The sequence below is a fragment of the Camelina sativa genome, chromosome 2 (assembly GCF_030686135.1).
Source record: "Camelina sativa cultivar CO46 ecotype springtype chromosome 2, ASM3068613v1".
Lineage (NCBI taxonomy): Eukaryota > Viridiplantae > Streptophyta > Magnoliopsida > Brassicales > Brassicaceae > Camelina > Camelina sativa.
The window spans coordinates 17954989-17973152 of NC_141881.1; the positions used below are offsets into that span (position 1 = coordinate 17954989).

Genomic DNA, 18164 nt, shown 5'->3' on the forward strand with positions numbered 1-18164 from the left:
CGGAATTTTTGTTTAACTTTTATTAAGTATTTTCTAAAATAATAATTATCTTCACAAGAAGACTCACGTGAATTTAATTAATTTAAAATCTAATAAAATTTGACAGAGAGTATCAAATGTTTTTCTTGGTTAAATTATATGGGCCTGGCCTTAATAGATGCCAATTAGAAAACCATCGCGACTCTTAGAACTAATATTTAAGCATTCTAAGTCTTTATATTATTATTATTATCGTGACTTTTTGTTTTCCCCTGTCAAGAAAGAAAGATAAAAATAAAAGCTTATTATCATCCATAACCTTGTGGTAAGATCCCAAACGATATTCATTAAATTTGTTCGTACCATCAGTTCTTTGTTTGAAAGTTTAAAGATCTTTATAATTTTTTTTTCAAAATCATAGATGGAAGGTGAAAGTTCTAGGAAACGGAAAGAGCCTATGTCAGAATTCGGGTGGGAAGATGGAGCAATCGACATAGTTAAACAAGCGTTCCGCAAATCGAGAGACGTGGTTCTAAAGGAAACGACGAAACATTTCACTGCGATTATTGATATGTTGAAAGAGTACATCAACAAAAAAGAAGAATCTGTCGGCTTAAACTATCAGCTTGAAACAATCGATGCTCAGATCTCGCTAATAGACGATATCTTGGAGGGGCGAATCGACTTGATTGAAGAGCGAAACAGGCTAGAAGATGTTAGGGTTGTTATTGAGAAAGATGAAAAAGAATGTGTTGTTCCTAAAATTGATTGGGATAAACTTCGTGTTCCCTTTATAAATCATTAACAATGTTAAGAATTTTATCTTAATCGTTTGCTGTTCTTGAATTTTAAATTATTATTATCTGACATAAAATATAAACGATCCTTTATTTTATTATTCTAAAACCCGAAAGTTCGTTAAATCGATAATATAAACTAGAGATATTGACCTAATTACGAAATCTAAAAATAGTTTAAAGTTATTCTGATAAATCGTAAAGAAAACATATCTTAGTCTTGGACTTTAAAGTTATTCTCATAAATCGTAAAAAAAAATGGTATGCAATGTTTGATATATAGTTCCTATTTTCGTTGAGTGATATATTTTTATAAATATTTAAAACTTTTATAAATCGTAAGTTTCTTAAAAGATTATGTAAATAATTTAAGTTTATGTAAATAAACAAATATATTGGTGATTACTGAGAATGAATATATACCATCGAATTTATCTAATGGTAAGTAATATTGAGATTTGATAATATCATAAATATACATTTTCCAGAAAAAAAAAATAATGTATATATATATATATTTTTCCGATTACAAGTTGAAAAAATCAAGATCGTAGGTTTAGTTTTACCATAAATTTTTATTCTCTTTTATAAACATGGCATGCCTGCTGTTCGATCCCATTAAAAAAAAGAACGGAAAGAGAGACTATTTTTACGATGTGGAAGACCTAAACCCTTTTGTTCATGAGTGGACGGTTAACGTCAAAATACTGAGGAAGTTTGAGGTGTGTCATTCTAATTTTAAATCATCTGACTTGATTGTAGTCGATGATAAGGTAATTTCAAGTTGTGTATCCCATATGATAATTTTCAAAAAAAAAAAAAACATATTATGTTGATTATATATTTTTTTAATAATATAGGGTAAAAAAATTCAAGTGATGATGCGTCCTCCTTATCGTGACATCTTTTTAAACGATATGGAAGAAGGTGACTGGATAACGTTATCAAGATTCTCACAAACCATTGTTGATGGTGTTTTTAAGTTAACTGATCATCGTTTTATGATACATTGGGGAGACAAAACATGGTTTAAAAAAATCCATCCTTTGTCTTCCAAGCAGTTTTATTCTTTTGTATCATTTAATGATATCAAAAGAGGGAAATTAGACCCTGATCATTGTGTAGGTGAGATTAAAATAATTATATAAATTTTTTAAAGAAATACCTGAAAAATAATTTCTAATGCAATTCTTATGAACAGACATTATTGGAAGAGTGTACACTGTTGGAAATCGTTTTGATGAAGGTCCTCCATATAAAGAATGGGATGAGTTGTACGTCGTTCTGGAAAATATTGAGTAAGTCATTCTATTAACGAAATATGATTTAACAATATGTTCGTGTTCGTTAATGACTCTAATTCTACATAACGTAAAATTGTAGGTTTGAACGATTATCATGTCGTTTACCAAAAGACTACGCGAATGTCTTTTTCAATGATTGGATACATTGTGATTTTGATATAATATGTGTGTTACGTTTTGCCAAACTTGAGACTATCAAAGGTTTGAATTATTTATACACGCTGGAAATATTATTGTTTATAATTGAAAAAATATAAATTAATTATTTATTGTTAATGTAGATACATGGATGGCAACAACGGTACACAATTGTACAATGGTCATGATCAATCCTGGATGTTCTCAAGTCACGCAGATGTTTGAGGATTTTGCCTTAATGGAGAACTGATATTGATAATAATTAAAGTGTAATTTGATATATCATAAAAAATCTATTGTATTTGATCTCGGCCTTTTAATTGATTTTTAAATTTATGAAATAACCGATTTGGTGATTATCATATAAAAAACTTATTTTGAAGAAATTCTCAGCGAGTTTTGTATAAATAATATTAATAGATTATTTGACTTAGAGATTGAATGAGTTTAATTAAATAATTTGAAACTGAGCATTATAATTATAGTATGATCAAATCAAAGAATTCTATTGTATTAGATATATATATATATATATATATATATAGATATCTAATTATGTTATTTACGGATAACTAATTATGTTAATTACATAAAAATATGTAGATAATATAAAATATAGCTGTGAAAATAATAATATTTTGTTAATAAGCTTTGCAGTCAGTATAAATTAATGAATAATTTAATTTTTATCATGCGGAAATTTTGGTGGTTATAACATAATTTGGAATGTAGATATCTGAAAAATATTGAATACTTATACAAAATAGAAATTTTATAAAAATGACGGGAAACATGACAATAATGATTTACTAATTTATGATTGTTTTACAAATACCATTAAAGTTTTCACGATGATAAATATAAAGAATATTTGATAATATCTTTAGATGTAAATATTCGAAAACAGATTTATGTATTATGTATATATAAATATGTTTGACAGACAGAACTCTCTAAGAATTCTTTGAAAAAAAAGATTATTATGGCTAACCTCCTATCCAACGCTATTAAAAAAAAGTTCGGGAAGAGAGACTATTTTTTCGATGTGGATGACCTAAACCCTTTCGTTCATGAGTGGAAAATTAACGTAAAAATTCCGAGGAAATTTGAGTGTCGTCATCCTCTTTTCAAGTCAACAGACTTAATCGTAGTAGATGAGAAGGTATATTTATATTATATAATGTTTTATAAATTTAAATTTAGTTTTATTTACTTATGTATAACGTTTACGTAGGGTACAAAAATCCATGTATTGATGGGTTCTCCTTATCGTGACATCTTTCTTAACGATTTGGAAGAAGGTGAATGGATTATGTTATCAAGTTTCTCATTAAGCAATGTTGATGGCGGTTTTAGGCCAACTGACCATCGTTTCAGAATACATTGGAGAGATGGGACATGGTTTAAGAAAATACTTCCTTTGTCTTCAGATCAATTTTACTCTTTCGTATCATTCAGTGATATTAAAAGTGGATATTTTGATTCTATATATTGTGTAGGTAAGGGTACCAATTTATTTTTATATTATATGTTAAGTTTAAAGTGCTTGATTAGTTAAATTATTGTATAAATTTTCGTAGATCTTATCGGAAGAGTCTTTAGTGTTGGAAATACCATGGAACAAGGTCCACCATACAAAGAATGGAATGAGTTATTCGTTGTTCTTGAAAATATTGAGTAAGTTGCTTTAAATTATTGAGCTTTATAATTTAAATTTCAATGATTTGAGAAGTTCTCAGTGATGATAAATTGTAGGGGTGAACATTTCTCATGTCGTTTACCAAAAGACTATGCGAACAGCTTCTATGACCATTGGATACATCGTCACAATGATATTATCATATGTGTATTACGTTTTGCCAAGCTCGAAAGTAATAAAGGTTCGGACCATTTCTTGCTGATAAATCTATAATTGCTTTTTTAATAAAAAGTTAACTAATTATCAAATTTTATTAATGTAGATACATAGATGGCTACCACAGTGCACAATTGTACCAGTGTCATGATCAATCCTCCATGTCCTCAAGTCACACAGATGTTGGGTGCCTTTGCTGATATGGAAATTTGAAATTGATTTTTTAAAGTGCATGACTTTTATACTTCATATTTATAAGATAAAAATAATACTTTAATCCTCTATGATAATATGATTGGATTTTAATTTGATTTATAATATTATTAAATTATTAATTAATTCATAAAACAAAACATATATTATATTAATTACCTTTTGTATTCAAAATAGACATCCCCACTGATTTTTACATATTCATGAACCTTTCAAATATGTAGTTAAAAGGTGTGGATGGTAACACCCCTTCGAGTCGATACTTTTTATGCAACCATTAACACCTTATAAATTCTTATAGTCGAATTTAAAAACTTAAAACCAAACTACTGTCTTTTCAACTTCTTCATTTCACTCTCTTACTAAACTTCTCTCTAACTAAAATACTTTTTTTTAAAGACAAACAAAAAAAAAATGGCGAGATTTGTGATGCTCGACAAATTGTGTCCTTGGACAATGGGATGGAAGATTCGTGTCAAGGTTTTCTGTTTATGGAGAGTGAGAGATCGTTCGAATGATGTATCGACAGAACTAATCTTGGTAGACGAAGAGGTATGTTATACAGAAATATTTCGTTGTTACTTCATATGTATTCGTGTGTCTAAATACTTTGGTAAATCATTCTCTGAATTAGGGTACATTTGGACATGCTACTATCCCGGCATCACTCAATGGTGTTCCGGAATTTAAATTGTCGGAGGATCGAACTTATGTTATAGAGAAGTTCGAAGTCAAGAGTGACAGAGAACAGATCCAGAAAACTAAAAACGGTTATCGGATCTTCTTCACAGACAAAACTATAATCAGTTTTGCAAGAGATCCTATCATTTCCAAATCTTTTAATAATCTAGATTTTAAACGTGTTTATGATAATGCGTTTCATGGAAGATGGCCTTACGGTAAATCGGACTTTATAATGGATTGTTTTATAAAAGATTAATTTGTTATTTTTAACACATATTAATCGTTTTTATGGCAGTTAATCTGATTGGATGCATCACCAATATGGGTGAAATCAAGAGTTTCAAAAAAGAAGATGGTGTCTATCGTTGGAGCTTGATGGATCGCTACATAAAATTCACTATCGAGTCGATTGAGTAAGTTTATATATGAATAATAATATTTTAAAAAACTGTTTTAAGTGCTTGATAAAATACGTAGATTGACATTATTATATCAACAAACCTTTTTCCAAAGGGGATATGTACTTGACTGCTTCGCAACAGGAGTCTATGCCAATCATATGTTCAAAACTTTCAAACTGCGTAACAGGAAGAGGGTCTGTCTGTTCAAAATGTGGAAAGCAGTCAGATTCGGAGGTGATTACGTTTGTTTATAGATAATTAGTTTAGTAATTCAGTACAGTTTATTATGATAATGAATAATTTGTTTATTTAACATCAGTAATGCTAGATGATAGTGTTCTCCTAACCAACGGCGATGGATGCTCGGAGATTGTCGAGGACCCGAAGAGTGCAGAATTTGCAGACTACATGTTCATGTAAGTCAGAGAATTACTTTGGATTGTCTTTCGATTATATATTTTAGAAATATGTGGATGTATCTTACTAACTTTAAATATTTAGGTACAATTACGTTGATCATGGTGAGTCAAGAATCAAAGATTTGGATGATACCGACTATAGGTTTGATTTAGACCTAAGGTAATAGTAAAATTTTACTTTATTTGATTAATGATTAGCTGATATGAAAAAATACTGATTAGAATTTATCCTTCTGCAAAATACAGAGATTCACTTGACTCCTATATTCATCTTGCTGTTGAGGACTCCTTTGAGAAGCATCGAAGACCTTATTGATAACTATGCTCAAAACCGTTCTTCGAAGTTCTGTATTTTTTGAAAATTATTGAAAAACACTTTTGTAATTTTATATTTGATGATTTTTTGGGATTTAATAAATAATTAAAATATTATTTTCTGTATTATTATTAAATTTAGTTAGTTGCAAATTTTAACATATAGAAATTTGTTTTAATAAAAATATTAAAAACTATTATTATAATTTACAAAATAACATTTATTTTAATAACGATATATGGTAATTTACAACTGCTTGATGAATTTCATTAAATCTGAAAGAATAAAAAAATGTTAAATATACTTTTTTAATAATGATAATAAACATATCAAGAATATTCATAAATGATATGTTTACATTCCTCATTATTATCGTTTTAACAAAATAAAGTAAGAAAATATTCTAAAAAATAAAAAATCAAGTCGGTTGTATAACATCTCTATAAATATTGTTCCGCTAATGTGTTTATGAGTTGTATGCTCAATTCAATATGACTTCTAAAAAGATGAACGTTCGACCTTTTGTTCAGTTAGACAATCTCAACCCTGCTTTAGACCATCAAAAGATAAGAGTCCGTATCATAAGACTTTGGAAATCATTCAAGTCCCTTCAGATGGTCTTCGTTGATAGTGATGTAAGTTCTAATTTTAAATTGAAGCGTCATGTTTATTTGAATTATCTATGAAATTTTTAGTGAAACTGGATATTAGTTTTATAACTTTAAATCGTTATATATAGGGTACAAGGATACATGCATCTATTGAAGATGGTTTGGTCAGCAGGTTTCAAAATCAACTTGCTGTCGGCGAGTCTAAAATAGTCGATACGTTCAGCTTAGTGGATTATGATAGTAATTTTAAGACAAGTTCTTTGGGATTTAAAATCGTCTTTTATAGAACCACTGTTGTGAAACCATGTGATGAATTCCCAGTTCGTGTTCTAGAAAAATATTTTCAGGTGTTTACTACTATCTTATCTGGAGAATTAGATAAGAATATATTGTTTGGTGAGTTGTTAATTAACTTTGTTTTTAAAAGTTATATTTACATGTAAAAAACAAAATATTAATTCATGTTTTTTTTCGTAGATGTAATCGGCCAAATCGTCAGTGTTGGAAATCTTGATAGCGTCAAAACGAAAGGGAAGGATAATGTCAAATTGAGTCGATTTGCAAGATTTAACGTATGTAACTTTAGTAAATATTTTGAAAATTAATTTAATCTAAAATAAATAACTAAATTTTATTATTTTTCATGCATTCGTAATATAGTGGAACCCGGTTAAATTGCACGGTGTGGGGGGGATCTTGCAAAGGACTTTGATAAACAAATAAAAGAACATCAAGATACTTTTGTCGTTTGTGTAATACGATTTGCATGCCTGAAGGAATGGAAAGGTAATATCTTACTTTCAGAAAAAACAAAACTTAAAGCTTATAATTGTCAAATCTAACGTTGCCAATTAAATCCATGTTACAGGAAATTATAGTATTTCCAATGCGTTCAACTCTACCGATATTCTCATCAATCCAGTTATGTCTGAAGTAGACGCGTTTCGAAATAAGTAAGTATACATATATGTATATATATGAATATATAAATCCTTTCTATATTATTCTGCACGACATGCTTAAATCATACACATATTCTTATTATTATCATAACTATATAGGTTGCCTACTGATGCTGTTGATTTAGTACACCTTGATGATGACCCAAGCCCTCAGAAACCCAAGGTGACATTATATGAGGAGTTTTTCATTGTGAACGAAAAGAGTACTATGGACCAAATCGTTTATGCACTTGAGGTAATGATTCAAACGTAAAATTGATATCGTGATCTTATTTTTTTCTGAATTATAATTGGGATGATAAATGTTTGATTAATTCTTTACAGGCGCGAACATGTGTGACAATCGCGACAATTCATTCTGTTGAAGTGTTGCCCAAATGGTATTATATTGCCTGTAAAGTTTGCAATAAGAAGGTGCAGCCATATCCACCAGAATCTCAAGCTGTAAAGGATTTACTATATAGTTGTGGAGTTTGTGATTCTGATGTTATGGAAGTTGATTACAAGTAAGTACCAAATTGTCTCTTAAATTTTTAAAAGAATTGTGGATTATAACTATACGCACATTTAAGTCGTACCAAACTGTTTATAAGGTATAAACTCATACTTCATGTTGGGTACGGAAGTTCACAAAAGATTAAGCTGCTCTTCTTTGACGGTCTTGCCCAACTATTTATTGGAAAAAAAGCAGAAGAACTAGCTTTGGAAAAACCTAAAGTAAGTATAGTATCATTTGAATTCTATTTGGTTTAAAGTTATAAAAATAAGTATTAAATCAAGATTTCACATTTGTTCAGGACGATACTGCACCTATTCCTGGAAGTCTCTCTGCCTTGGTTGGGAGGACTATGCTGTTTAAAATTTCGATTACAATCGAGAATTTAAAAAGCGACAAGTCTGCTTATGTTGTCGAAAAGTTTTGGGAAAAGGAAGACATGGTTGTGCAATTTGGAAAGGTACTAAAGTAAACAAAAAAAAAACATATATCCATAATATCATTATGAATTCTATACCTTTTAAATCTCAATGTATGTAATTTCAATGTAGGAACTATATGGAAAGAATGAACTTTCGAATAATTCTTTGGATCTCGACGACCATAAGTTGCAAATTGCACCAGCTGAAATGAATTTGACTTCATCTAAGAGAGATTATACAGACAGCAATATTGGATCGACCGGGGGTCATAGCATGATGACAAGGAAAAAAATCAAATCTGAACCCCGAGATTGAAAAAGTTGCGTCATTTCAAAACATGATATTGGTTAATTTTTATTTTCATCTTTATGTTTTATTTTTTTGAATTGAAATTTTTAATTATTTTGAACAATTAAGAACGCTTTTAAGCTTCTTAGCGTATTTGTATTGGTCAAACTTTAATTCTTTCAATTACTATAATTATGTTACAATAAACGAAAATTAAAAATATATACAATATAATTTAATAAATATCATACTATAAAATCATTTGGGAAATTTTAATAGTTAGAATATCTCTAAACCCCAACCTAAATCTTTTTAAACATATTTCAAAATTCCATAAATAATGATAATATGTTAAAAATAAAAGGTCAAATTTAATGGTCTGAAAATTCAATACGATAATTTAAGAAAATGACCATTAACAATTATGTTAACAAAATTTTTTACATTAAAAACTTAATGGTAATCCTAAATATTTTGCATTTTCAATACGAAATTTTAGGAAATATAATATTATCAAGTGTGTAAACTTAATTTAAACATTTTATATGTATATATATATAAGTCTTATTAATTTACCATGTCAACTAGAAAAAAAAAAAAAAACTGAACCAATTTTTAAGTTCTTGCTGTTTGACGTATAAGGTAAAACAAAAATCAAGCTTTTCATTATTTTGTATTATTGAAATTACATTCACATGTTTCAAATGTATACGTGCAGAATCATAATGAACCATTTATCTGGAGTTCGTCGAACCACCAAGAAAAGATCAGGACCTGATGAAGGTGCGGTCCGTTCGCAAATTCAACAAGAACAATTTGTTTCCTTTTGTGAGGATCGCATTGCTGAACCAGTTCAAAAAAAAGTCAGGAAAACCGGAAAAGAATCAATTTCTTCTGAAGATAACTCATTGGCGCATCTTGACGTTCAAAATACCGTTGTTGACGGTGAAAATAGTATTTTGAAATCAGCGAACAAGAAATCTCAATTTCAATCCTGGATGGAATACAATGTCATGCCTAACAATGAGCCAATCTACACATATGATAAGGATGTTTCCGGATACTTCTGGTGTGTGAAAAACAAGAAATATGTACGCAAAGATATATCATGAAAAAGGATAGACCTTAGAATGTCGTTTTGAATTTTAGTTTCATATTTTGATATTCAATAATAATAACTATTTTTATTTCTGATTATCACCACGATGTTATTATAATTCGTTATGTTTTTAAAAGGGATTTTATCACTTTTTAATGTTTATCAAATGTTAGTTTTATAACATAATGAAATTATCTTCCTAATTAATAATAATTATGATATGACAATTCAGCGGAAAGTTCGTTAATAGTATAATATTTATAATGGAAGAAAAATATTTAGTTTAACATGTTTTAAAATTTTGTTACAAAAAAATATAATATAAGAATTGAAAATATATAAAAAAAAAACTAGATATTCAGTAATGACCCGATAATAATCTACAAGATTATGGAAATATAACAAAAAAAGATAAAAAAATTAAATAAATAAAATATTGTCAAAGATCAAGAAAGTAAATTTCAAAAAATACGTATTAAAGATCTCCATACATAATAGAAAGATAAATAACGTATTTTTTAAAAAAATATTCAAAAAAGTTAAGATGATATATAGATACATATGTCAATATTCGTATATATCAATAATTAGTACATTTTAGATGGCATTATATATACGGCACCATCTTCCAATATAAACAAACCTAACAGCGAAATTTAGAATAAAATTGTTAGAATTACTCGATTATATGAATTCTTGATCGTACTTTGAATTTCATTTTGCAGATTACTACACTTGACGTATTATAATGAGACCTTCGAAGATTCCATATCGGAGGAAGAATGAAACGACACATGCCGTCTCTAGAAAACGTACAGACATTTTATATTCTTTACATTACGATATATGTTACATTCGAAACTAATAGATTGCACTTAACAACATTATAAAACTACAGGTGTTAGTTCTACGATAAATCTTCCTGCTTTTTCGAATGCACTGAATTTTCAGTATCCTGATCCACATAAGATGGCAAGGTTGAAAAGAATGCAAATACTGAAGTCTAAACGGGCACAAAGGAAGAAAAAAGGTAATATCTTTGGGATGGGATTTCAAAATGAGAATATATATAAAAATATATATATATATATATAAATGCTAAAACTAATCCAATTGTTGACTATGCAGAAAATTTCCTTCTTCCCGGATTACAGGAAGATTTGGCATGTTTCGTCGCAACTGATTCGGATACGAACGATGAAAGTGATTCAGACAGCTCTACTGATGGGATTTCATTCGATACTAATGAAAGCAATGCGACATCTGAGATGTTTCTTGGCTTTCCTCCCATAAAAGCTAAGTTATTAAATAATGGTATATCTCGATGCATATCTGATTCGTTATACGACTGTTTTGTAAATAAGTATGTATATCTAACATATATTTGAAATAATAATTTTTTTAAAAATGTATATGTAGGTTATTATGATGATGGAGATCCTTATTTTTTATGTGATAATTGTGGAGCATATATGTGGTATGGCGAACGGGTGAACAAACGGACTAAAAAGGCAAAGCCGGATTTTTCACTGTGTTGCCATCGCGGCAAAGTAATACTTCCTACTTTGAAGACTGCGCCTAAAACATTATTATCGTTGTTTTATAATAATGACGATAGGGGTAAAAACTTCCGCAATAACATACGAGCGTACAACATGATGTTTTCGTTCACATCATTAGGTGGGAAAATTAACCATTCAATAAATAATGGTAGAGGGCCGTATTTATTTCAGATGTGCGGAGAAAACTATCACCGTATCGGTGATATCTTGCCAGAACCTGGAAAGGAACCAATGTTTTTGCAATTATATATACATGACGTATGTAACGAGATAACGAATAGAATTTCTGCATTTAGGTAATTATATATATTGATAAATATGTATTTAAATATTTTCCATAACTTAATTATTAGTTAAATATCTTTAGCATAATTCGATGTATCTACTAATCATTATTATTATTAATTTTTGTGTTTTGTTCTTGATATAGATCATCAGGATCTTCTGGAGATTTAAAACATGAGATTGTTGGACTATTAAAAAAAATGCTTGATAGTCATAATCCGCATGTTAAGGCGTTTAGATCGGTACGTGAAAGATTTAATATGGAAGAAGGTAGCGAAGGTCTGCGATTAATCTTACCTTCAGACAGAACTACTGATGCAAGAACTCATAATCTTCCTACCAGTAAAGAGGTCGCTGCTTTAATTCCCGGAGATTTTATGGCTGGTGTGAATAAAGGTGACATTGTTATAGAAAGTCGTTCGGGTATTTTACAGAGAATAAGTGAGCTTCATCCCGCATACTTGCCTTTACAGTACCCATTGTTGTTCCCTTATGGTGAAGATGGTTTCAGATTAGGTATCGATATAGGTTTCATGGATACCCGTGGACGTAAAAGGAAAACCGTAACCATGAGGGAATTTTATGCGTATAGAATATTTGAAAGATATGAAGAGTCTTCGACTATTGTTATGGCAGGCAAATTATTCCAGCAGTTTTTAGTCGATGCATTCACTACCATCGAGTCGAACAGGTTGAACTACATATGGATGAACCAAAGCAAACTCCGAACGGAAAGAGTCGATAAGATAATTGAAGCTGCTGAAAAAGGACATGAAGACCTTGCACAACATGGAAAAAGAATATTTATTCCGTCATCGTTTACTGGTGGAAAAAGATATATGATGCAACATTATCTTGATGCCATGGCTACTTGCAAGTATTTTGGATTTCCTGATCTTTTCATAACTTTTACGTGCAACCCAAGGTGGCCTGAAATTGATCGTTATCTAGCAAGACATCGTCTTAGTAAAGAAGATAGACCTGATATATGTAGCCGAGTTTTCAAGATGAAACTTGATAGATTAATGGAGCAAGTGAGAAAGGAAAAAACTTTTGGTATCGTAAATTCAGGTATGTATTTAAAAAGTTTTAATTATTATTATTTATATTAGTCTTTGGAAAAAAAAATATCTTATTAATGTTTTTTAAAAATAATTATTTGTTTTAAAAAATTTCAGCGATGTATACAATAGAATTCCAGAAGAGGGGTCTGCCTCATGCGCACATGATTCTGTTTTTACACCCAGACAATAAGATGCGTACATCAGACGATATTGATAAATACATAAGCGCTGAAATTCCTGATAAAGAGGTGGATAAGTATTTGTACGAAGTTGTTTCTGATGTGATAATCCATGGCCCGTGTGGTCATATGAACAGAGATAGTGTCTGCATGAATAATGGGCAATGCACTAAATTCTTCCCAAAACCATTCATGGATAATACTGTTGTCGACGATGCTGGCTATCCAATATATAGACGACGTAACTATGGGAGAATCGTGGAGAAAAGAGGATTTCAGTACGATAATAGTTACGTTGTTCCCTATAATCGTGATTTATCACTCCGTTTTCGTGCTCATATAAATGTTGAGTGGTGCAACCAGACACGTTCAGTTAAATATTTGTTCAAGTACATCACTAAAGGTCCGGACTATGTTAGAGCCAAAGTAGGAGAAGAAGATCAGGAAAATGAAATTAAAAAGTTTTTCAATTGCAGGTAACAACTTAATAGGATTGTCAAATATTCTCATATTAAATTATACGTGACAAACTAATCCAATATTTTTTAGGTATGTATCTGCATGTGAGGCTTCTTGGCGAATTTTTGCTTTCCCGATTTGTTATCGTACTACAGCCGTAGAAAAACTCCCGTTTCATCTTCCAGGGCAAGAATTGGCTATTTACAATCAGGATGATCCAATAGAAGATGTATTGCAACGTACAACAAATAGAACTTCTAAATTTTTGGGCTGGATGGAATGCAACAAGATTTATCCCCAGGCCAGAGCACTTACGTATGCTGAATTTCCATCTAAATTTGTGTGGAATAAGAGAGAAAAACTTTGGAAGCCAAGATCAGAGAAACAGAAAAGTTTTGCAATAGGCAGAATTACGTATGTACCGCCTTCTGTAGGACAAGCCTATTACTTGCGAGTACTGCTTAATAAAATTCCAGGACCAACAAGTTTTGACTATTTAAAAACAGTCAATGGTGTACTTTATAGTGATTTCCAAGAAGCTTGCTATGCTTTGGGATTATTGGATGATGATAAGGAGTACATTGCAGCTATAAACGAAGCAGGTGAATGGTGTTTTGGGAAATTTTTAAGAAAGTTATTTGCGATCCTACTGCATACAAAGAGTTTAACTGTTCCTCTTGAAGTTTGGAATAAAACGAAAGACATCTTGTGTGAGGATATTTTGTTTAAAGAAAGGAGAAACAGGAACGATCCAGGTATTTCAAAAACTTATTTTCTTTTATCAAAATATTCCGTTTTCGAAGAAAAAAAAATATATATTTATATATAATAAAATGTTTACAATTTTCTCTGGTAGGTCTAATGTTGTCACGGACTCAGATAGAAAATATATGTTTAACTGAAATAGAACTCATGTTACGATCGAATCGGACATCTCTTACGGCCTTCGAGACAATGCCTAGACCAGATGATAGTATAATGAACACAGGAGAAAATAGGCTTATCGCAGATGAGAGAATATATAAGCCTCAAAAACAAGAGGAATTGTACAATAAGTTGTTACCTATGCTAACTGATGAGCAGAGACGTGTTTATGAAGAAATTATTCACTCTGTGAATCACAATAAAGGTGGTATGTTTTTTGTCCATGGTTTCGGAGGTACTGGAAAAACTTTTATGTGGACTATTCTTGGTGCTGATATAAGGTCTAAAGGTAATATTGTTCTTAATGTTGCTTCGAGTGGTATAGCTGCTTTGCTTTTGGAAGGTGGTAGAACGGCTCATTCAAGATTTGGTATTCCAATCAATCTTAATGAATATTCTGTTTGTTTGATAGATGCCGAATCTGATCTTGCTGATTTAATTAGAGAAGCAAAGCTCATAATATGGGACGAGGCTCCAATGATGAACAAGCTTTGTTATGAGACTTTAGATAGGAGTTTGCGAGATATCATGAAATGTGACCAGATTTTTGGAGGTAAAGTTGTTGTGTTAGGAGGTGACTTTAGACAGATTTTACCAATTATTACGGAAGGTGGAAGGGTAGCCACAGTTTTAGCATCTATCAACTCATCTGTTCTTTGGAATAGTTGTAAAGTTCTTAAACTTACCGAAAATTTGAGACTTTGCAAAGCACGTAATAGTATGGATGCAGGTGCTCTTGCTACTTTTTCTAAGTGGCTTCTTGATATCGGAGATGGTAAAATTAACGAGTCAAATAGTGGGGATGTAGAGATAGAAATTCCGGATGATTTATTAATTAATACAAGTGGAAATCCTATTGAAGCAATAGTTAAAGAGATCTACGGAGAACAATTTACAAGGAGGACTGACCCAAAATTCTTTAGTGAAAGAGCTATTCTAAGTCCAAGAAATGACGATGTTGATAAGATAAATCAGTTTATGCTCACTAAGCTTCCAGGTATGCAAATTAAAAAGGAGATAGAAATTTAATTTTTTGAAAATTTTCTAATATTCAAAACATATACGAAATTTAATTTTTAAATTTTGCAGGTGAGGAAAGACGATATCTTAGCTCTGATAGTATTGAAACGTCTGATACGAGCGGACTTGATGATATGATATACACTCAGGAATTCCTAAACAGTATTCAAGTTTCTGGACTGCCAAGCCATATTTTAACTTTGAGAATAGGAGCACCTGTCATGTTGTTAAGGAATATAGATCCTAAGGGAGGTTTATGTAACGGTACGAGGCTGATTATTACTCAGATGGCCAATCATGTAATCGAAGCAAGAATCGTGACAGGAAAAAAGGTTGGAGATAAGGTACTTATCCCTAGGATGTATGTTAGTCCACCTGATGCAAAGTTTCCCTTTCGTATGAGACGACGACAGTTTCCTATTACCGTTGCGTTTGCAATTACTATAAACAAGAGTCAGGGTCAGACGCTAGAACATATTGGATTGTTTCTTCCGAAGCCGGTTTTCACACATGGACAGCTTTATGTTGCATTCTCTCGAGTGACAACCAGAAAAGGATTGAAGGTGTTAATTACTGATAAAGATGGAAAATGCCAGAACAAAACACTTAATGTTGTTTTCAAAGAGGTTTTTGAGACTGTTTAATTTTTATGTTTTTAATTGAACATTGTTTTGGAATTTTAGATTAAATTTTATTTTCCATAATTAGTTAAACAAATTTTTATCAACTTTGAAATACAATGTTACTCATAATATTCATTACAATTATCTGTAATATAATTAAAATTGTGGTATTTTGCTATGTAATTAGAATAGAAAATATAATTACGTAATGGTAAAAATTATTGTTTAAGGTATGATAAAGTCTTAATTTAAACAATTAAATCTCAAACACATTTAAATTAGAACCTTGCGAAATATATCTATTAAAAACGAATCATGTCTTTCATTTTGTTATCATAATTTAAATAATAATATATAATAGTGAAAAAAAAAAGTTATAACGCTAAACGTTAATACGCAACGTTTAATCGTGACTCTTTGATTTCTTACAGTTCCGAAATCCCCTTTTTGTCTCCGACAAAGAGAGAAAACAGAAAAACCCTAATTCGATAGAATCATGAATATCGATTATATTTCTGATCTTCATCGGGGAAAAACCAACTGGTGTATCCAAGCCAAGGTCTTGAATTCTTGGTATGTCTACGAATTCTTCAGCAAACGAGTTCTTCTACTTGTGGATGAAAGGGTTAGAGAAATTCCCAAATGATAATTTCTACTGATATTTGATATTTTAAAAGTCTTATATATTAGATTACTAACACAATTTATCAATTTTTGAAGGGTGACACAATTGAGGTGGCCTTTGTTCCAACAACACTGAAAAAGCTCCAGAAGTATATTTATGAGGGTAAATGGTATGAGATTAGGACTTTCAAAATCATCGATCCAACCCTAAGGGAGAGGAATACTCATCATCCTTTCCAAATCAAGTTTACGGAAGAATCAACCATGAATCAATTGGAATCAGTAAATTCGAAAAACTATTTCCGATTCGAAGATTTGGGTGATATATATCGTTCAAGAATCCATCATCCCATTTCTTTTGGTACGTTTTAAATATACGGTTTAAAAAAAAATTCAATTATACCCTGTGGATAAAGATTTTTGCTATCTTTGAGTTGTTTAATCTTTAGACTTTTAATAATTTTGGAACTTTGTGGATTGGTCCCTCCCATATAAAGTACAAATATAGAACTTATACATAAGTAGTTTTATGTGGATGATAGATTCAGAAACAATTATTCTTAGATATTGCTATCTTTGTGTTGGTGAATCTTTATACTTTACATAATTTTAGAACTTTGATAATTGATTCTTCCCATATAAAAGTACAAACAGAACTTAGAAACTAAATAGTTTTATGTATATGATAGATTTGGAAACAATTTTTCATCTTTTTGAAATAAAAAAATGTCTTTTTATGGCAAAAAATAGATGTTTGCGGATGTGTAGTAGCTGTAACTGACAACAGAGAACATGCTGGCGAAGTTGTTTTCACGCTATTAAATGGCAGGTAAGTCACATTTATTCCAAATTTTATGTTGCTAAGATTTTTAAGTCTCACTCTTTAAAAAATGTTTGTATTAACTTCATCTGTAGGTATGAATCTATCAAGTGCCGTGCAGTAAACAACTATCCTACCCTTTTCATGTATTCATGGGAGTCGTCAGGATGCCATCTCACATATCGTAACGAACCAGTGTTTTGTGTTCTGCGTTTCTGGAGGGTTGGAGAGTATGAAGGTATGACTGTTAATAGGACTTACAAGTTTTAATAAATGTTAAAGACTATCTATTTTCTATACTCATTTACAAAACTTTTATAACACTTTAAACATCTCTAGGTGAACCGTGTATTGAAAACACATTGGCCTCCTCCAAGATCTTTTTAAAACCGGATTTTGAAGGTCTTGAGCATCACAAGACTATGTAAGTTTAAATGTTTATTAATACTATGTAGTATATCATGCTAGGGTTTAACTTATGAATTTGCTTTCTATACTTAGCTCCGAATTTGCTGGACGCTACTACATAAATCGTATGATGGAGCATGAAAAATAATCGTATAAGGGGCTTAAGGTGAAGGCAGGTTATTTAAATAAAAATTATTTTGAATATGTAAACT

At 30.5% G+C, this 18164-nt stretch overlaps 5 protein-coding genes across 5 annotated transcripts; all 5 read left to right on the forward strand.

Moving 5' to 3' along the window:
* The first annotated feature begins 6612 nt into the window (after positions 1–6612).
* LOC147948799 (uncharacterized) lies at positions 6613–8912 on the forward strand. Its single transcript, XM_087468623.1, has 8 exons — positions 6613–6741; positions 6846–6957; positions 7195–7273; positions 7788–7914; positions 8004–8185; positions 8273–8396; positions 8477–8635; positions 8727–8912. The coding sequence occupies exons 1-8, from the start codon at positions 6613–6615 to the stop codon at positions 8910–8912; spliced, it is 1098 nt and encodes a 365-aa protein (XP_087324749.1).
* Positions 8913–12031: 3119 nt separating this feature from the next.
* LOC147948800 (uncharacterized) lies at positions 12032–13749 on the forward strand. The gene is made up of 3 exons (XM_087468628.1): positions 12032–12902; positions 13010–13550; positions 13689–13749. The coding sequence occupies exons 1-3, from the start codon at positions 12032–12034 to the stop codon at positions 13747–13749; spliced, it is 1473 nt and encodes a 490-aa protein (XP_087324754.1).
* Positions 13750–14538: 789 nt separating this feature from the next.
* Positions 14539–15486, forward strand: LOC147948801 (uncharacterized). Its single transcript, XM_087468631.1, has one exon. It carries the CDS (start codon positions 14599–14601, stop codon positions 15484–15486), a length of 888 nt encoding a protein of 295 aa, XP_087324757.1. The 5' UTR covers positions 14539–14598.
* A 125-nt stretch (positions 15487–15611) lies between these two features.
* On the forward strand, positions 15612–16121 carry LOC147948802 (uncharacterized). The gene has a single exon (XM_087478746.1). The coding sequence runs from the start codon at positions 15612–15614 to the stop codon at positions 16119–16121; it is 510 nt and encodes a 169-aa protein (XP_087334872.1).
* A 475-nt stretch (positions 16122–16596) lies between these two features.
* LOC147948803 (uncharacterized) lies at positions 16597–17972 on the forward strand. Its single transcript, XM_087468634.1, has 5 exons — positions 16597–16725; positions 16821–17085; positions 17475–17553; positions 17640–17782; positions 17884–17972. The coding sequence occupies exons 1-5, from the start codon at positions 16597–16599 to the stop codon at positions 17970–17972; spliced, it is 705 nt and encodes a 234-aa protein (XP_087324760.1).
* Positions 17973–18164: the final 192 nt, after the last annotated feature.

Excerpts from the sequence above, each read along its gene's own strand:
- LOC147948799 (XM_087468623.1), top strand. The coding sequence starts at position 6,613 with ATGAACGTTCGACCTTTTGTTCAGTTAGACAATCTCAACCCTGCTTTA. Across the intron at positions 6,742-6,845 it reads TGGTCTTCGTTGATAGTGAT|GGTACAAGGATACATGCATC; the intron begins GTAAGTTCTAAT and ends CGTTATATATAG. Across the intron at positions 8,397-8,476 it reads TAGCTTTGGAAAAACCTAAA|GACGATACTGCACCTATTCC; the intron begins GTAAGTATAGTA and ends ACATTTGTTCAG.
- LOC147948800 (XM_087468628.1), top strand. The coding sequence starts at position 12,032 with ATGCTTGATAGTCATAATCCGCATGTTAAGGCGTTTAGATCGGTACGT. Across the intron at positions 12,903-13,009 it reads TTTTGGTATCGTAAATTCAG|CGATGTATACAATAGAATTC; the intron begins GTATGTATTTAA and ends AAAAAATTTCAG. Across the intron at positions 13,551-13,688 it reads AAAAAGTTTTTCAATTGCAG|CCGTAGAAAAACTCCCGTTT; the intron begins GTAACAACTTAA and ends ATCGTACTACAG.
- LOC147948801 (XM_087468631.1), top strand. The coding sequence starts at position 14,599 with ATGCTAACTGATGAGCAGAGACGTGTTTATGAAGAAATTATTCACTCT.
- LOC147948802 (XM_087478746.1), top strand. The coding sequence starts at position 15,612 with ATGATATACACTCAGGAATTCCTAAACAGTATTCAAGTTTCTGGACTG.
- LOC147948803 (XM_087468634.1), top strand. The coding sequence starts at position 16,597 with ATGAATATCGATTATATTTCTGATCTTCATCGGGGAAAAACCAACTGG. Across the intron at positions 16,726-16,820 it reads TTCTACTTGTGGATGAAAGG|GGTGACACAATTGAGGTGGC; the intron begins GTTAGAGAAATT and ends CAATTTTTGAAG. Across the intron at positions 17,783-17,883 it reads GAGGGTTGGAGAGTATGAAG|GTGAACCGTGTATTGAAAAC; the intron begins GTATGACTGTTA and ends AAACATCTCTAG.